The 21,491-nt window shown below is 35.1% G+C and overlaps 1 protein-coding gene across 5 annotated transcripts in view; it reads left to right on the top strand.

Moving 5' to 3' along the window:
• Window positions 1–21,089, top strand: part of LOC128862182 (sodium- and chloride-dependent GABA transporter 1) — a 166,293-nt gene extending 145,204 nt beyond the window's left edge. For all 5 annotated transcript variants that reach the window (XM_054100655.1, XM_054100657.1, XM_054100656.1 and 2 more), the window contains 4 exons: window positions 5,735–5,966; window positions 14,646–14,791; window positions 15,005–15,141; window positions 18,236–21,089. In XM_054100655.1, the coding sequence (XP_053956630.1) occupies window positions 5,735–5,966; window positions 14,646–14,791; window positions 15,005–15,141; window positions 18,236–20,132 (2,412 nt within the window). In that variant the 3' untranslated portion in view covers window positions 20,133–21,089. The remainder of the gene's footprint in view (window positions 1–5,734; window positions 5,967–14,645; window positions 14,792–15,004; window positions 15,142–18,235) is intronic.
• The last annotated feature ends 402 nt before the right edge of the window (window positions 21,090–21,491 follow it).

Genomic DNA, 21,491 nt, shown 5'->3' with positions numbered 1-21,491 from the left:
GCAAAAAAAATTGAATATCATTTACGCATATAATTATTTCTCACTAAACATGAATACATTACCAACAAAAACTAAAGCATATTCTAGGGAGTAATTCCTACATAACTGTCATGACATCATACAAGATCAATCTAAAAAAACTTTAAATAGCATAGTTTAACATAGCATAACATATCATTGTAAAATAACACAATACAACATAATATAACATAACATAACTTTACGTAATAAAGCACTGCATAACATGGCATAGCATATAAACAAATAAAAAATATGAATATAACAAAATAAAAGAAATGCATTAACATCTGAATAGCATTTCTCACTAAACATAATTACAGTACTAAACTTAACTAAAACATACCTTAGCGAGTAATTTTTCAATAAAATTTACAAACGTGGATATGTAACATTTATTTATTAATTAATAATTATTACTCTATATTAATTTTTGTTAAAATGGCTCTTTGCTCGTGCAAATGTTTGAAATAAGGAAGTTTATACAACAAAACTGCACACTGGTTACTTTGGCCAACTATAAAACAAATATTATATACATATATCGCCCATCACCGGAATAATAACAAAATATTGCAGTACTGCTTATATGGTCGTTCCGTTCGGAATTTTGCAGTTTGTCTATATTTTTGCTATCTGCATGTCCACTCTTTTCAGTTTATTGCGAATTTCGTAAGCTTATTCTAACTTAACTGCTAAACAAGTTTTGCTTAAATGGTGTTATAAGCACTTAAGTTGATGTGCGCAGTAATTCTCACATTTGTGTCGGTTTTGTGATTCGCTTAAGTGTTAATTAAATTTCCATTTTTTGTTGCTTTCAAATTCTTGCCAAGTCGCTTTATGGAGAAACAGATAGGTGCTACTTACTTGTAAGTTGCTGAGAAAGTATTTTCACACCAGCGTGGCAGCGATGCTACTTTTAATTATATTGTAACAGCATCCTCTACAGCTTGTTTTGCTGTCTTGGATAACGCTTTTAAACTTAAATAAATTCCCGGTTATATTAAATTCAGCTGTAGTTGAAATTTTTGTGATGATTTCCTTTTCGCACTTTGTATTTTCTACAGCATACCTACCTTTCATCTTGGTTATTTATAAACATTATTGTCTCCCTTCTCTTTCCTTCCGATTGGGGGTAATTTTAAAACTGTCAGCATCTTTGCGGCTTTTAACCGCAATACTTTCAATTTCTCTTTAAGCTAATGCGTATGTGTTTATTTGTATGATTTAAAGAGCGGATTTGCGTTTGGTGCTTTCTGCTTAAGCTACTCCAGTTGGTGTTACTTTGATTGTTGTTTTTATGGCTGCCACTGGTATGTCGTGGTTAAATGCGACGCATAGTGAGAAGAAATTGTCATCATAAATAAGTAGTAAAATATAGTTAAAATGGAAATGGACGGTTATTTAGTGTGCACTAGTTTTGATATGCGAAAACTTTTGACTCATAAGTGAGATGAACTCAATAACTGTGAATTACAAAGAGGGGGCAGTGATTGGATGTGTAGCTTATCCAAATACTTTATTAGTATTGGGTAAGGCTTTCTCAAGTGGGCCACAAAATTACCAAAGTGAATATTTTGCGATGAAATTCAGCCAGGGCTGAGTTCTATCATCCAGAAGCACACTCAGAAAATTTTGTTATAAAATTCTAAATAGCTTTTTTTTTATTAACTATCGAAGTTTTTTGCAGCGCTTGAATAATTATCACATTTCTCGTAAAGTAAGTATCCGATTACAACGATTTTTCAACTGCAGACTGATAAAGGATGATATTTATCAAAAACGTTATTTTTGTTCCGAAACTTGATGTTTTGTTGTTGGAAATAATTTTTTTTAATAAACAATTAAAAATGTAACTAATTTCTGCGCCTCTGGGATGAAAATTTTTTAAGGATATTAACGTAATAAACATCTGTGCATTTATGTATGAAAAAAAATGCGTGCAATTCGAAAAGGATTAATTATAATTAATTTTTATGTGCCAGAATGCGCGCTTCGACTTACGCGGACGCGCACGAACACACAAACGGCGACTCGCGGGCGGCTTGCGAAAAACCTTGTCTCAACGTGATATGCTTCCGTAAGATCAGTTTTTGTTAGTTAGTTGTGTCTAATCTCCTTCCGACTGCTGTGGTGATGTGTTTCGGTGATAATTAAAACTGTGATATTATGTAAATCGCTTACGTTAATGCGTACAAAACTAAGTATATACTAATATAATGCCACATGCAAATCGTTGTTGTAACCCTTTCGGAAAACAAAACCATAGTCGTGTTTACACAAATCTAGTCCGGATAAGTGACCAAAATGCGAAATTTAGTGTCGTGTTCAAAATTCTGTGCAATCAGAATACTGGAACACAACGCAGGCAACAATACATTCTTACGTTGTGCATTACAAAGAAAACGGCGTAGAACAGCAAAAAAAATTTGTGATAATTTCTGAAGCATTGGAACATGACAGTTCCGCAGTCAATTTGTTCAATTCTAAATTGATTCAATATTTGATTAAACAGTTTGGTAAATGAAATGTGAAGAAAATCTGTTATTTTTCCGACGGGGCGGCCTCACAGTACAAAAACAAGTACAATTTTATAAATTTACTATTTCACAAAAAGGATTTTGGCATCGATGCCGAGTGGCACTTTTTTGCCTCTGCACGTGGGAAAGGTACCTGCGATGGTATTGGTGGTGCTATAAAGAGAGATGCTTACCATGAAAGCTTGCGAGATAAAATCCCGGTGAAAATTACGGGACCGAAACAGTTGTATGATTGGGCAAAAGTCAATTCTAAGAAAATTAATTTTGATTACTGTAATAAACAAGAACATGAAAATCACTCTAGTAAGTTGAAAAAGCGCTATTCCAAAGCGCAAACTTTGAAAAATACGAGGCAGTTCCATTCTTTTATTCCGAAAGATAAAAATTCCATCGAGTGCAAAATATTTTCAGCCCACGATCAATCTAAAATTATACCCATTATGTAAAAACAAACTAATATACATGAAAAGTGTAAAAAGCGTGAATGATTTTCATTTTTTCTCGAAATAACAAATGAATATGCGATATCTGTATAACTTTCTATATCTGTTTCACTTTTTGTGTCCGTCCGTGAATTGTTGTTGTTTTTCAGCGAGAAATTTTAAGGGCATTTGCTGACTGAACTTACAATGTATAGATCTGATATGTAAACATAAACGTTAGTAATAAAGGAGTATATATAAAACCTTGCGTGACAGCTTATACATTCCTTTGAATACATTTGATTTAATTATCATTACGCATTTCCGCGACAGTGAAAGCGCAAATTCTGTTATACGTAAATTATTTATATGGCCAATCTTTAAAAACAAGTAAACACTAGTAATGGAAAAGTCGGCAAATCTTATCTTACGGAAGCATATCGTGTTGAGACACGGTTTTTCGCAAGCCGCCCGCGAGTCGCCGTTTGTGTGTTCGTGCGCGTCCGCGTAAGTCGAAGCGCGCATCCTGGCACATAAAAATTAATTGTAATTAATCCTTTTCGAATTGCACGCATTTTTTTCCATACATAAATGCACAGATGCTTATTACGTAAATATCCTTAAAAATTTTTCATTCCAGAGGCGCAGAAATTAGTTTAATTTTAAATTGTTTATTAAAAAAAAATTTTACAACAACAAAACATCAAGTTTCGGAACAAAAATAACGTATTTGGAAAATAGTATCCTTTATCAATCTGCAGTTGAAAAATCGTTGTAATCGGATACTTACTTTACGAGAAATGTGATAATTATTCAAGCGCTGTAAAAAACTTCGATAGTTAATAAAAAAAAACTATTTAGAATTTTACAACAAAATTTTCTGAGTGTGGTTCTGGATGATATAACTCAGTCCTGGCTGAATTTCATCGCAAAATATTCACTTTGGTAATTTTGTGGCCCACTTGAGAAAGCCTTACCCATTGGAAACTTTTAAATCCCTGTAAGTTTGGTAGGAATTTTATATATTTTAGGTACTCGTACATACGAGGGCAGTTAAACCAAATCCAAAACAAAAATCTGACATCACTCAGAACATACAATGTGGGATTTCCAGTCCACACAACCGCGCACTAGAATTAGAGGAAGAGATTCGGCCTTACGTAACTGCCTTTCTTTAAATTTGTAGATAAGGTATATGTATGTGCTTCGAAAAATTTATCTCCATGGATTGAGATCAAACGCAACTGAATCTAAAGCGACTTACCTAGAACTGGATGACAAGGTAAACTGTTATACGTAAGAATATATCCTGTATTGATATACAGATAGCTCGAAGATGCCAGAAGGCATAGACATTGTAATATATGACCACATAACTAAACATTTTGCGTCGATGGATAGTTTTCCAAGCCATCTTCCAAACCGATGTGTTTGCTGTCGTCTATGTGCAGAGATAAATTTAAACAGGAATTTGCGGAACAAGCGAATTGCCATTCTGAGAGACAGTCAGGTGGCGCTTAAAGCACTGCCTGGCTGTGAGACTAAGTCATCATTGGTCTTTGAGTGTATTAAGAAATTTAATTTTTTAGGAACGCACAATCGCATCTGGCTCATTTGGGTCTCAAAACTCAGGGGTATAACAGTAAACGAAGTATCGGACGCATTTGCATTCGAAGCTGCGGCTTCGTTACCAATTAGGACTCGAGCTTTTCTTTGTTATTGGGCTACGCTAGGTTAATTCCTTACTGGGAGGTATAATAAAAAGAGGTTTAGGAAGAAAGAGGTACGTTTTGGCTATCAATCTCCGGATACCCCAATACACTTTGCTTCACTTGGTTAAGCTTCAGTGGGAACCTTAAAAGAGGAGCAGCCTGCTTTTTAGTTGAAAAAAGAAGAAAGGCTTTCAACCTCTCAATGAAAAGGTTAAATAGATGGATGTATTTGAGGTGAACATTCGATCTTATGATCTATTGTCCCCTTCTAGCCTTCACAGTACTTCACCTACACACTTCGAGAAATCTAGAAATTTATTCGCTGACTACTTGGTTTAGCTCCTTAGTTAAGCCCAAGCTGCCTCCGGCTCCTCGACTAGGCATGATACTCAAGAAGTGTCGTTACTCATTCAAATATATTTGACTTGACTCCTCAAAATACACTGACCTGCCTCTTAAAATACTCACTGAGTTTTAGTGCTATTTGATCACGAGTATATAAAATGTCACTAATACATTTACATACTTTTTTCTTTTGAATGGCGCATATATATTTTGCTTCAGTCTAACCGCAACAAATGAAATCAAATAACAACAAAAATACTCAAAAAATTCGAAATCCACAATATTCTTATAACTAGTATATCAATAAGGATAACTTTTGTTGTAGTAATGAAAAAAAAAATTTTAATAATTTTGTTGTACCCACGCTGCATATTATCAGTTAAGTTTATAAATTTGGGCGAAACCTCCAATAAACACTGGCACAAAACAAAAATGCACTAGAACCAAATAAGAAAGAAGATATAATAAAACTATAAATAATTAAAATATTCTTGAAAAATTTTAATACTCCACACTTTAATACTGCATTCCGTATAGGTTAGCAATGAATTCTTCCCATTTATTCATTTCGTTACTTAAATTTAATTGCTTACCTTAAATTTAATTGTTTACCTTAGAAAGTCACTTATACATATATAAATAAATAAAAGAATAAACTCAAATCCATTAATTTATCATTCTTTTTATCTCTCTCTAGACCAAATGTTCGATATTTCGTGGGCTCGTGCTGTGCATCTGCTTGAATGTCACTTACGCCAATATAGTCCGTTTCCCCAGAGAATTGGATAAATATGGATCTTCGTATTTAATTCCATACATAATACTATTATTTCTAGTCGGCTTGCCTATCATTCTATTGGAGATATCGGTGGGGCAGTTTCTGGGCCAAAGCGCAGCGCATACATGGACTGCCTCGCCCATATTTAAAGGTAAGAAAATAAAAGTAAAAAAACAATTTGAATAACAAATTTAGTTCAACAGAAGTTAAGTGAGATAATAAAAAAACTGAGCAAATCATGGCCTGACAAAATTAAGTAGCTATAAATAATTAAAGAAATGAAAAGTGAAGTAATTTGAAGTAACACTAAGAATTATTAGTGGAAAAAGCGTGAATGTAAAGTTTTGAAATGCGTTAATATTTATGTACAAAATTAAAAGGTTAAATCTGAAAAGTTGTATCGAAAACTTAAGTGTTCAAGTGCAAGTGCAAGTGTTCAAGTGCAATATTTAATATCAGGTCAACTTCACATTGAGTATCGCTTAGCAAAGTAATTTTCAAAAAAATATCCACATCCGCCGTGAATTCGAAATAATAACGTGGGAGCAATGACTGTGAAAATTCGCTGACATCGCGTCGGCTGCACGTGGCTGCCGTTACTTGGCTGATTCGTGTGACGAATGGACTTATTTACTTCTTATTTGCTTATTTGCACAAATTTATACAAACTTGCATTGTAAAAATATTGCATGAAATGGTTCTAAAGTAGCACTCACAAAGGCACGAAAAACAATGAAAGGGGTTTAATTTGTATGCAAAAATTCACATACAAATGTGTATAGAATTTAGGCTGCATATTAGGGAACTACTAAAACAAAGAAAGCAAGTAAGGGAGCGCTAAATTCAGTTCGGACCGAAATATATAGTAATAATTCTTTTGAAAATTGATAAAATTGGTCAATAACTACTCCCAGTTCAGATGTAACATTTGAGCAAAATTTAAATTGGGATATTGGCGCCCATATTAAGAAAAAATTTTCGTTATCGATAAGTTTATTTAATTCCAATTTTTTTTTTTTTTTTGTATGTCCCACAAAACACAACAAATAACGTCAGCAACGAAAACATTGCCAAAATCAACGCAAATTGAGCCACTGGAATCTTACACTTTTTATACAAAAATTCAATGGAAAATAAAACTGCAATTATAGTGCGGCCAATTATATACATATTATGTACATACTAGGTTGTTCAAAAAGTTTTGTGGTTCGATAAGAAAGGCACAACTTTAAGGTTTGGAATACACTTTATTATTCAGTATAGTTTCCTTGAATACCAATAGACATGTTCCAATGAGATTCCATTATATTAATTCCATCTCTGAAATGAGAATCTGGAAGGGCTGCAAAATGAGTTTCCACAGCTGTTATGACCACACCTTTTGGTATAAAATGCTTTGCAGGCATGCATTTTTTTAAGTCTGGAAACAGATGGAAGTCGCTAGGGGCCAAGTCTGATAAATACGGTGGTTGCTCCAACAATTCGAAATTTAGTTCATGCTTTTGTGAACCAGTGCATTGTCCTGATGGCCTTCTTGGCCGATTTCTGAACACGAACTCGTTTCGGGGCCGAAGAACCAGTTTCACAGCACTCTTTAATCTCTTTTTTTGAGTTAGGATCATGATTATAATGTGTTTTTGTTCCATTGTTGGCGAATGCGACACGCATTGTGCACGCAGCTTTCTGAAACCCAATACTTCAGGATTATTTGCTTACATTACTAAATGAGACGCCTAGGGGTTCTACTAAATCTCTTTCAGTTACTTCACGGTTTCTTAATACGATTTCTTGTATTTTTTCTACGATTTTTGGTGTTGTTGTTGTTAAGACGTGGATCGTCTTCAAGGCTTGTACGACCACATTTAAATTCAGCAACCCATCTTTTTATTGTACCAGTTGATGACGAAAAGTCTTTAAGCACTTTCAACATTCGTTCATAAATTTCTTTTGCTTTTAAAACTTCCAAGAATAAAAATTCAATCTCTGCACCATACTTAATTTTTTCTGTTGTAGAAACACGTCGATACTAAATGGCTTATAAACAAAGAATGAATTGACAGATTGAAATGAAACTTCACATTTGTTCATATGAAGAGTCTACCAACACAAAAAAAAAAATGTAGGCTAGTGACAACGCCCTCTCTTATCGAACCACAAAACTTATTGAACAACCTAGTGTATATGTATATGTAGCACACATATAAGCTGCTGGACAGCAAATGCATGAGCGTGTCGCCGTAGCTTAACATCGTTTAAGCAAGCATTGTTCTGCTCTGCCCAATCCAAGCATATATTGGAAGCTGATATTACTTCCTCCGATTACTTCCTCCGATGTAAATAATTTTATTCGTATTTAGCATCACGTCGTTAGCCCCTTCAGCGAGCGTTTCGTCGTCTTCATTACAATATTCTTCATGAGGTTCAACAATTTGTTGCTCGATTTCAGATTGGGATACGTGCTGCAATGGTTCTACTTTCCGAAGCAAAGTTGCAATAAAAATTTTTAGCTGTTTTAAGTTTGCAACCTAACCTGAATTTTGGCATGTAATGATTTGGTTTTCTCTTTTTGCATACCACTTGCTAATTTTTTACCCTTGGATTCGCAAACCAATTGACCAACAACTTTTCGATTTTTAGAAATTCCGAAATCTTAAAGTTTTTTTTTGCCTGGACCGTTTTTTATGGACTGTTCATTTTTATTACCATGAGTTACTGTTGCTCCATGCATGTGAAAGTTTCAAGCTAATACATTAATAGAAATTCCCGCATTTTATTTATTCAGAATGTACGCTTTTTCTTTTATTGTAAGCAGCGTAAATTTTCTATTTGCCATTATAAGACCACACCATGCAAAAGTTAAAGCAAAACTGTCATTTCGTCAGCAAATAAATTAGACGGTACTTCCCGGAAAATCTTTAAGCTAATCTTATTCAAGAAATGTCATTTGCAGAATGACCTCGTCGGTACTTCTCCGAGCTTCATTCCCAGAAATACAACGTAAAAAGAGCAGAAGAGAAAGACAAAGCAAAAAATGTTGCAAGTATCGAGGTAAAGATTTTCTGATGTTGCAAGTACTGAGTACGTAAAAGAATTGTGTCGCAAGTATCCAGTATGTGTAAGAGTCGAGTTTCTACTGTTTTAAATTAAATAAGAAGCAAAAAAATTGCATAACTTATCCATATGTCCTGTGCTTAAGATATTTAACGCAATGCATATGTATGTATGTATGTGCCAATATCTATCTCTAGATGAAGAAACATCTGGCAACATCTCTGCCGTTTGTGGTCAACAATTTATGAGGTAGCCTAAAACTAGGCAACAATATGCCCGCTATAACCGGTGTAGCGCTTGATAGGCTAATAAACAAACTTCCGGTGATACCGCACACAAATACATTTACACATCCATTGGCTTGAAATGAGAAAGTGAATGAGTGAATTCTCAGTTGGACCAAATACTGACTTTTAAAATGTATTGTATGTGGGTGTGAGTGGTAGCATGGCTCTTTATTGCAACTGCTTAGGGTAGCGATGACCATTTTATCCCAATAATTTATGAGGCTTCTTTATATAGACACTGGACTTAAAATTAAAGTACTACTACAAAAAATATTATGTACGCGTTGTGACTATTTTTAAATAGGCTGATTTCATTGTTATTGTAATTTTATTATGGAAGTAAAATTCGCGTACAAAATATTAAAAAATATTTGTCTACACATTTAAAATGGCTTCAACAAGTTTTGTACCAAAAAACAAAAACAAAAAAATTATATTTTTAAATTATGTCCACACCTATTGCTTAGACGAATAAAGTTTTTTTTATTGCGTTGCTGAAAGATAAGGATATTTTCTCATTTTTGTAAGCACTTCTTTTTCTATAATTGTGTTTTTTTTTGTTTTTGTGGCCACTAAAACAATCCCTTCTCCTCTTCTGGGGAAAGTCTCTTTCCGGGACTACTTTAGGCATTATTTCGGGAAGGGTCAGAATGACGTTCATGAAATTGACCAGTTCTATTGGACCATGTCTGGGTCCACCATATTTGTAGCCAGCTTCATGCTATAAACTTGTCTTCTTATGTCTATGTCTGCAATGCTTTGTAGAACTGCGTCGAGGTCTATCTTTTTTACCGCATCCCAGTTTTCCTCTCGTTCAAGCATCTTGCCCACATTGATCGATGCGAGGCATCTATCGCAATTAAAGAGCGTGTCTTCGGCGAAGTCCCTGGGTGTTTCGCAGGATATGCACCTGGGGTCGCTTATAGGTATTACTCATGCGGTGTAGGTATTTCTGAGTCAGGAAATAGCCCACTTTTCCGAAGCTCCGTTGAATCCATTTGCTTATTGTAGGAATCTTCTTCAACATCCATCTGCCATGGTGGGCCATGAGGTCAATAGGCATCATCACAAAAACTGCTGCGCTTGAGGCATTGCGGTAGGTTGGAGCAACTCTGAACGCTTGGGTTTGCAGTTTAGCGCATGATCAGCCTTATTCTCTAAGTTGGACCACCATTTGTTCGCCATTAGTTTGCTTAGCAACCGCTGCTTTAGTAACCGCGTGCCGTATCTGGGCCCATAATGTAAGCCCGCCCCTAACTTATATTATTTTCACATACATCTGCTTGATTATATTACATTTTGAACTTAATTCCTTAACCAGTAAGTAAAAAAGGGGACAAGCAATACAAAATTTAACTCTGGATATCCGACATTTAATAATAATTACTGGATTATTAAAAGAAATTTGCAACGCTGTGCTTACGATTATTTTCAGTTATTTATAGATTAATTTTGTGAAGGGGAACTGAATATTTTTGTGTTTCTTCCAAATGATTAATATTACCAACATAAGTTCCCCAATTAAATAAACGTAGACACACTTGACAGCTAATTTAATCAATCTTAAGTCTTGCTGTGAAAACGGGTAGATTAATTATCGCAAACTGATTCGATTATCTCGCATACGTGAACAAACCTTAAAGCAATTCAGTCCATAGCTTAAAAATAAGAAAATATTCACGTGCATCCATTCAAACATACATACATACATACATACATACATACATACATACATATATATATATACATACATACAGATAAACATACCTATGCGTATTTGTGACTTAGATGTTAGATATGAACTTCTGCATTGAAACTCTACAGTTTTGGAGTTATATGTATTGTTTTGGTGTTTGCTGGAAGGAAGTATATGTATGCGTACATATGCCATTTGAAGGAATTCTGAGAAAATTCTTTTGGTGTGTATTCAATTAAATCTTCAAGTCCACATTTTAAATTTCTTAGTTTAAATTTAGCATTAAATTTAATATACAAAAAAAAAAAAAAACATTCACTCTCAACCCTTATACTATTACGTATCCCTGCATAACACATACATATATCCACACATAGGCACCTCGGGTCGGTTGAACTCCCGCGTCAGTAGCATACGCCCTAGTAATTCGGCTCGGCAATAAGCATTCGTTTGGTTTTGTACAGGGAACACACACCCACCGTCGACACTATCAATGCAATGCGCATGCAACAGGTTCAGAGAACGAGAGAAGTTGCAAGCAGGATACAGCATGCAAGTACCAACATGCCCTCATTCACATAACTTATGGCCCACCCATTGCCACCCAATTTTGGGCTCCATGCGAACGACTATGAACTTTAACAATTGTAAGTTTCATTGCTGTTGCAACAGTTTTGCAATTCACAGATGTATTTTCCGTAAAAATTGGTATAAATAGAACATCCGTATGTTGAGCATTCAGGGCGGTCTGGTGTTCCGCAGTACACATCGGTTGGGCACAACCCGTTTCAAAATTGTGCCACAAAACTAACATACAAACTGAGTAACTAAAACAAATTGAATACTGAAAACTGGCAAATGATGATATGAATTTAATATACATACATACATACATATAAATGCAAACTTTCGTCAACTAAAATGGAAAATGATTTACAGTTCAAAATGACACACACAAGCAAAAATTGAATCTGACTCAAGGCAAAATCTCATATACATAAGGGCAAACGATAAAACGAACCAATGAAGAATAACTTGCGAAAACTAAAACTATATCAGATTTAATCAGATGCAAAAAAAGATTAAAAATAAGAAGCCAACTATGCAAAAATCGAAAATCGACTTCAAAAATACCAGGAAAACGCATAACTCTAATAAAAAAAAAAATCAAAAAATCGCATCTGTGTGTCCCGTTTGAGTACAAACGAAAGTCCATACTCGCCGTCGTTCTGGTGCGGCAACAACCCACAATATCAGCCAGTTCTGGCGCAGATACATGTCGATGTTATGCCTTGGAGTTGTTGCAAGTTGTGGTGGAGCTCACAAAGAGGAGTTCGCCTAGAGACGAGAGTACAAATGTGCCAAAGCGGCGGCGAAATGGATCTGCAAAAATTAAAACCAATAGATGTTTGAGATTAAATTCCAGCAAAATGAAAACGAAAAAACACCAACTAAAATGTCAAGATGAAAAAAAATCGACCTAACAAAAACACACAAAAGCTGCATAGAAAATGAAAGCAACTAAGAAAAAAACACTTGGCAAAACTGACGGAACACAAACTGTGGTGATCGCCCTTTTTTGAAAATGTTTGCAAGCCTTTTTAGTGTGTTTCTGAGCTGCTTTTAAGCACTTAGCGTTAGATTATTTTTAAAATTAAGTTATAATTTATTAGTGTACTTAAAGATTATCGATCAGTAAACTGTAGTAAACTTTGTTGCCTAATTTTTCCTTACCAAAATGGAAGCTCGAAAATTTTGGTTTCATAGAAAGAAAGTTTTTTCATAGTAACTTTCCATAGAAATGTTAGTGACGTAGCAGAATGGGTTGGTGCACGATATTGAAATAACACGGATCACTAATACCATTTTTATACGAAATTTTCGTACTTGTACGAATCTCAAAACAAAAAAATGTTTTTCAAAACAAAACATAATTCCTAATGGACTGCCTTATTTCGTCAATAACTACAAACAACAGAATTTAGTAACTATTTTTACTGACGGCTCTAAAGCAACAAACACTGCCTTTGCAGTTACCTCATCGAACGGCAGTACATACCATCAGAGGTGGTACGCTCCCTCCAGACCCGTTTTTATCCACAAAGCTTTAAAATATGTCATTCATTAAAAGGGCAAATTCGTTATATGTTCCGATAGTTTTTCCTGCTTAAACGCAGTTCAAAACATACGCAACAGCTGAACAATAATAGTCAAGATCCGTGAAATTTGCATTAAATATATGAAGAAAATTGCTTTGTTCTGGGTATCTGGCCATGTCGGCATTCCTGGTAATGAACAAGCTGCTACTGCAGTCAAATACTTTGGATTAGCACCTACTTTTCAATATGAGACAAACAATTATAATGACCTGAAGAAAATATTACGACAACACTCCCATCAAAAGAGATTCACAGAATGGAAAAATTACCAGCATCCATACTCCAACCTTGACCCGACTCCCGATAAACTTCTCTACACCAGCAATGTCACTCGTCTACAATTAACCATTTTCAAACGGAAGTCCAAGCCCAACATGCCCAATGCAGCAATATTATGTCCTTCGATCATATATTCAACACTCAATATTTAGAGAGTATTAGGCAAAAACATTTAATTACTAATCAATATCAAAAATTGCTAAAAACACCATCCTATGTAAATATTTATGTTAAAGAGTTAACTTAATAAATGTTATTACTAAATTTGGAGATATACGTGGAACGAAACTTGTGACATTTTAGGTTCATGTTGATTAAAGGGTGCATACAACTTTTTTTTTAATACTCACCAGTTTATGATAAACTTTTTCTAACATATATTCTATTTTTTGCGTAAGTATTAAATTTCCATAAAAATCTTAGCTCTATTTACGGCGATTTAGAAAGAATAGAGCAAACACGCTACAAAAGAAAAATATACTAAGTTTAATATAGAAAGTGTTAGTGGAGCACCTGGTACATATACGAGTACGACGTATTGTAATGTTTTGCGTATTTATTTATTTTATTTATTTGAATTCAATTTTTTTTTTTTTAGTTCATACTAAAACAAATTAATATACCTCAAAGTTTCACATTTTGTACGAAATTTTAAAAAAAGCAGAAAATTCTCATTAAAATTTTAAACTTTTTTGATTCTTATTATAGAATTTTTACTTTTTAGGTATGTAGTTCTGAAGTCCATTCAATTTTGGTATATATAATATTGTGCTCAAAAATTGCGTTGGTTTTTGAAACTATTTCTCCCATGTAACGAATGTAAAATGAATACAATTTCAAAAACCAACGCGATTTTTAAACCACTTAAAAACTTGTATTTTATTATGCCAAAAGCTAATGAGCTATATTTGTGGAACCATATCAAGACGCACGCTACAAATAGGAGGAGGAGCTCGGCTATATACCTAACAGAAGGGCACGCACCAATAATTGCCATTTACTGCATTCTCGAAATTTTTCTAAAAAATCTAATTAAATAGCTTAAATGTTTGAAGGCAATTTATTAAATTTTTTATATATTGTACAAAGTTTGTAGTAGTTTGAACTATGCTTTTATAAAAATAAGATATAAAAAATTAAATGAAAAATAATAGTCAACTAATTAGTGAAGACTTTGCAATATGTCGTGCTGTTATTATTGTGAACCCAGCTGTATGCGTTTGCTTAATACGCATACAAATACATTTATGCTTATAACACAAAACGATCTAAGTTTATAAAACAATTTACATTTTAATACACGCTATCCTCACACGAATATTTTCTCACCTTCTAACTCTCTTTGTTCGTTTATACAGGCGCCTGCATCATCAGCCGTTTTGCGTCATGGCTTTCGACGATTTGGGTATCACTGCAAGCCGTCTTGGCGGTGGCCTACATCGGCATGTTCATCTTCAATACGATGCCATTTCGGGAGTGTGTGGGCAATTTGAAGTTGGCACCGGTAAGTTGTTGTTGCTGTTACTGAAGACATATTACCGACAAGTTGCTGTTACGAGCTTAATCTTAAAGACCGTGACTAATTATGCGAACAAATCGTTATTGACAGCAGCAATGATTGATTCACTAATTCGCATATTTATTGGATTTTTATTACGGTTAAATGTACTCGTGTGTGATTAATGATTTTTATTGTATTTTCTTTGCAAACATTTAGAATGGCTACACAGTGACGGGCAACAGCGGTCAAGAATGTTTACAGCGCACATTTTTAACACCATTTTGGGAGAATCCAATGTATTTTGGCATGCTGGCCGTTGGATTGATCGGCATTTGGATTGTGGTGATGCTGTGGTTAGTATTGTTGATGAAACTAAAGTAATTAGTATTAATTAAATAATGATTAGCTAAAGAGTTATACTCTTTATGTACATATTTCCTTCCTATATGAGTTATGTATGCACGCCATCCGTAAATACTAAAATTAAGGTTCATAGACATGAGAGTGGATTAAAAAGTTCATGAAAATTAGAACATTTAACTTTGCCTCCCAAACCCGGAAATTTTGTATTGCATATTGTGTGCTCCTCCATTCTTTATTCTTAAATTGAAAAGTGCTCGAATCCTATTCGATAAATCATTAATTTAACTGCATATAGTTATAAAACTGGCACTTACAAGACTTATTCAAAGACCTTATTTCAATTTTTCAAACTGAACGTGAGAGCTTGCATTGACTTGGTGTAGGATGATTCGTTTTCGGCGCTTGGTTTTACTTAATTCTCCGGTAACTTCTGGCAACAAATTGATTGTGTACCTTTCAGAACTGAGTGTTTTAAGTTTATTTAGTGGTACAGTTGCCACACGACTAGATTTTCCGGAAAAACAGGCGACGATTTGCTTTGAGATGCTTCTTCTGCGAAAAATTTTTGCTGCATTATGCTCGCCTTGGCACACCCATACTGCCTATTGATGTTTTTTTCCAGCTTATATGCATAGATCCACGATTCGTCATCTGTTATGATCTCCTAACCTAACCTAAGATATCTTAGACGTGTTTTGATTCACCGCAGCTACATTTATTCAACATTTCGTTCTACCAATTGATACTAGTACTTATAGGGGCAATTATCAAATCATGCAGCATACAACGAGAACAAATCTGCTTGACGACCAAATGTTCCGGTAATATTGAATGTGCAGGTATGCTGGTCACACTAATGCCTAAGGATGCCTCTATCTTGCATTGTGTCACATGGCGATCTTGCGTTATTAGTTGACGCACAGAATCCATAGATTCTGTCCCTTTAGTCGATAGATGTCGTAAAAAAGAAACAATTTTGCGTAACAACTACTCATTCGGGACAAAAAATGAGCGTCGCTTAAGGCTTAAGGCGCCTGCCTTTTATAGGCTTTCGACGACATTCTGTTTGATGTGCCGCATTGGCAGCTCATACAAGTTTTGCGCCATGATTCTCAAGGCCTCGAAGCTAACAGCAAAGTGTAGACCGACCGACTGATTCGTAGCTACGTCATGACTGAAAAATAGTGCCCATATCACTCAACTTAAATTACCATCCCATCTTCTACTTCGTGCTTACGCTTACTACGAGTATCAGTTTAGCCGCACATCGTGTCGTGTCAGGCGTTGGTGTGCTGTTGAATTCATACATACAACCTATGGATTTATGAAATAAATCTTTGTAATTTATATGCCAAGATATATTAATTAATTAATTTATTTTTAACACCAAACTTTTCTCACCTTTGCATATTTTATGATTTATTCATATGTATGTAAGTGTGTTTGTGCGTAGTAGTAAAGATTATTTAGGCATATCGTTGATGTGAACATCCGCATTATCTTTTATATTAGTTTGGCATATTCCTAGCTAATATTTTTATGTAAATTTTTTGGATGGCAATCTTGTTGAATTTTAATTTCACTACTATATTATTTTTTTTTATGTTTTTTCATTCAAAATTATTTAAGTGTATTTTTTTTCACACCGATGATTCCATTGTTTGTCAATCTTAATTTTTTGGTTTTAATTGTACTTGTTTGGGTATTTGACTGATTTCTTTTTTTTTACCTGTCAAATAAAATCAAATGAAGCCATGGTTTTACTACATATAATATTCATAAAAGAATTATTTGCATTTTTAATATCGTTTTAATTACAAACTTGTTTGATTTTCCCATTTGACATTAATTCATGTTCTAATCTGACATCATTTGACACAATTCGTTGGTAACTAAAAAAAAACTGTTAAGAAATGATGATATGCATGAACAGTCAGTGCAGTGTTTTCTTGTAATACTTTCAATGTTTTCAAAAATTTTCTTTTCTCATTACTTTATTATAAAACAATTCTAATTAAAAAATGTGCAAGTCGATAGTCTAAGACTTTTTAAGCACACAAAAAACATCGATAAACCTTCTAAATATTTATTGGGATTCCTTCAATTCAACCCGTTCAACTTGAATACTATATGAAGCAAGAGTATTCAAAGCAAAATTTTGAACTGTCAGGTATTAACAGTTTAAGGGTTATCAGGAACGCTTTCATTTAATGTCCGCTTAAATAGGGAAAATGAGCAAGACTGCCTAAAAATATTCATAATTTCTGAGTTATCAACGGTAGCCACTTCAAACTTGCGCAAAATTATTCTAAAATCGAGTGAGCTACAAAACTGCACATTTCGAAAAACTCTAAAAATCGAAATAAATATTTTGAAATTTGCCGATTTTTTATAGAATTAAATTTTTGAAATTTTCATGAAGTTAGCAGGCTTCCTGTAAGTGTTGGTTTAATTCGGTACTATTGATGCATACGGTTTTTGTTATAGTGCGAACTATATAAATGGGTGCTTTGGGTGCTTGGTCGTGCTCCTCCTAATGTGGTATGCGTCTTGATGTTTTTCCACAAATGAAGGAAGCCACAGTTTCAAGTCGTCTCCGAATCGCAGATATTTTTTTATGAGGAGCTTTTCCTGGCAGAAATACACTTGGAGGTTCGCTATTGTCTACCCAGGGGCGACCGTTATTAGAAAAAAATGTGTATAGCATTTTGGTGTTAAGTGTGCGGATACTCGAACTTACGCACTTCCGCATGGTAGCCATGCACCAACCATTCGGCTGCGGCGGCCAGTATATATGTGCATATATATTTATTAGATACTTTTTTTTTAACATTGCGAAAACAACTTGTACGATTTCCATTAACCCTTACTGTACATAAAGGTTTCACTAAGACTAACTTTATTCTTTGAAATATCAAGAAAAGCTATTTATAGCTGCCATATACTCTTACATAAAAAAAAAAAAATTTTGTTGAATTGTTTCTTTTGTTTGCAAAACAAAAAAGCGAACAATAATTTTCTTTGCAAAAAACTAAGAATTGTAAAAAATTTCAAATTTTTTCTTCTCCTTTTTTGTTCTTTCAGCACTCACAATGGTCGTTTCTTGCGTCGCAGCCTCTTCTTTTTCGGCATTCTCGGCTTTGCGCTGCTATGTTGCCTGACCGGCTGGGAAGTGCACAACTCCTTCCAGCGCTCCTACTTTCCCGAGCTGTGGCCATTCGATTCGACACTCCTACTGGACTCCAACATTTGGTTCAACGCATTGATGCAGGTACTCTTCGCCACGAATTGCGGTTTTGGCGCTCTGCCAGCAGTCACAGGCAAATTCCTCTACAAAGGTGATGCCGTACGCACTTCGATCGTGTATCTTTGCTTCAATTTGCTTGTGAATGCTATTGCCGCCACTCTGTTTATGGTACAATTCGACCTCTCGGCTAATAGTGGTGTAATGATTGAGGAACTCAAACCGCTAACCGCCGTCTACGATCGCGTTTTATACGATCGGCCCAGCAATGAGCTAATCGCGCGTATCATACCCATATTAATTTATTCGCTAATCGTGATTTCCGCCATTGTGGCAACTACAGTGTCCATCTACACGGTTACTCGCTTGGTGCCACGTCATCCGAATTACGTCATCAGCTTGGTGGCGCTTGTTATGACGATCATATCGCTGGCGGCGCCGAAATTCATTATAGCGCGCATTTTGGATACACGCGTCGTCGGCACAATCTTAATTACAGCGCTTGTCTTTGAGCTGATTGCGATCTGTTGGATTTATGGCGTCAAAAATATCTACACCGATTTGGAATTCTCAATTGGTCGGCCGATCTTCAAAGGTTGGATGTGCTTGTGGTGTATATGTCCAGCCATACTTACTGCTGCGCTGGTGTGGTGGTGTTCCGATGACGATCAGTATGATTTGTTGGCAGAATATGTGCCGCGTTGGGCGCCTATTCTACTCGCATTAGCAGTGACTTTTATAATTGCTTGTGTGCAAATATTCCGGCAAGTTGAGTATAATTTCTTCGGTATGATATGCGAAGCATCGAAGCCGGCAAAAGAGTGGGGGCCAACTGATCCATTGGCGCGTCATGCCTGGAAGCAGTGGCGTTCAGTGTGCCAAGATACTGGCCGCCGTGATTTCACGCTACGCAGACGTGGTACACGCGACTACACGCACTCAATCAAGAAGGGGCAATATTCCAACTCCGGTAAATATGCCAATGGACATGTCACACAGCAGAATTGGAAGCAATCAACCACCGGTAATAGTTCACCCAATTATAGTGGCTCCATGTTTGGTGATTCGGCAATCGAAGAGGATATAAGCGTAGATAAGTTTCCAGTGGTAGCGCAGCAATTTATGCCCTTCCAAAGTAGCGGTGGCAAACCGTTGCGCTATTCAAACCGCTCACGCGCCCAGCCACAACAGCGCACCAGCGCACAACAGCAGCAGCATCAACATAGGGAGCAACAAAGACAACAAACACAACATCAACATCAGCATCAACAAAACGAAGATGAAGAATTGCCTTTGCCTTCACCGCCACCACCTCCTGCTCATGTGCATGCAACGTGTGCGCCCTCCATGCACATGGAGAAACATCGGGAGATTGTCTACATTAGAAGACTATCGGAGGATGGGCGCCACGCTACACGTATAGAGATAACACCGTCCAATGAGTCGATAACATATGGCAGCACGAACGCCATCACTGCCAATGGAGGTGCGCGTAATCCTATGAGCCGTGTCAGTGGCAGTGGTTCGCAAGGTGTCGCACATATAAAGCGCTCATCCAGTGCCAGTATGGCCACACACAATCGACACTCAGTCGCAAGTGTAGGTGTCGGTGGTGGAGGAGCTGCGGCAGCGAGCTTAGGAGCCAAATTACCACCACCAAATTCGAACGGCAGCGCGGATCACATCTGCTGGCGGAAGTTCACCGTAAATCCGCAAGAATACTCCACGGAGCTGTGAGGAGCATGCGAAAAAAACAAAAATAATAAATAAGAAATGCATACATACATACATACACACATGCAACAATCTTATATATATATATATATACAACAAAAGACTTTTCCGTACCCAAGACAAATTCGTTATAAAATAATTGTAATTATAAAATAATGTAGGTTGATAAGAGACGTTTAGTAGTTGTAGTTGTAGTAGTGAAAACCATAAGCACTTAGACAATTCCAAATTGAATTAGACTCGTCGCATAGTAATTTTTTAAATTAAAATAAAAGAAAATAAATATAAAATACCTGTAATACTAAATATATATAAGAACTACGAATAAATTGTAAATAATACCCAATTAAAATTTATGAAAAGATATTTTTGTAAGCTTTAAATGAGGAAGTGCGAAATAAAATGACTAACACGAATAATAATTACAATGAAAATTACACGAAACGCTTTTGTTGATACATAAATGATTTGCGGAAATAACTGGCGCGAGCGCTTGAGAATAAAACTACATTTGTGTACAATAACACGAAGGAGAATTGATACGAAAAAAAACAATATATGTATATGAGTAACTAAATAAATACAATAATTTTAACAGGGAATTTAAGATAACAAATTTATTAAATTGTTCTAATCAAAATATTAGCTTTAGTGCTCACAAAAGTATGCAAAGAAAAACTTCTAAATCTCTCATGTGTGAATTTCTTGTTTCATACAGAATATTGAACGTTTATCAGAAGAATTAAAATTATGTATGTGAACCGAAATAAGTTTTACCAACAATTAAAAAAATACTTATGGACCTTTAAATTAAGCAGTAAATGTATATTGAATTTATATTTGTTGAGCCAGACCAATGACTGGATTTTTGTTGGCTGATGTAGCTGAAGAATACAACGAAAAACAATATGATATGGTATATAACTACGAGGAAATTAAATAAAAGGAGAAATATTTTGAAACAAATATGCCAAAGTGTTTTTAATTTATTGCCATGATTTTATTTTAAAGGCTTGCTTACTTGTGACATTACAGTTTTGACCTTCACTTACAAAAAGTTGCATTTAAGAAGGATGAAGAAATTTGCAAAAATAGATCCCTTTTGGTAAAAATGGTAGCAAAAAAGCACTTAAATGGAAACAAACTGCGAAAGTTTGAAAAAATAAATTTAAATCATTGAATGACATTTGAATACCATTTTGTATTTACAATGTAAGTAATTTCATATAAGCAATCATATTTCAATTTCTAAACAATGGATATTTCAAGATCAAGCGAGATGGAACTTATTCAAGCCTTAGGGCAATAAATATCGGGTTCGACAAGGAAGTATCCTTATACCTATACTCTATGTGCTTTTCA

Source organism: Anastrepha ludens, chromosome 4 (genome assembly GCF_028408465.1).
Source record: "Anastrepha ludens isolate Willacy chromosome 4, idAnaLude1.1, whole genome shotgun sequence".
NCBI classification, from domain to species: Eukaryota; Metazoa; Arthropoda; class Insecta; order Diptera; family Tephritidae; genus Anastrepha; species Anastrepha ludens.
The sequence above is the reverse complement of the archived record's forward strand: the minus strand, read 5'-3'. Positions and strand labels throughout refer to the sequence as shown.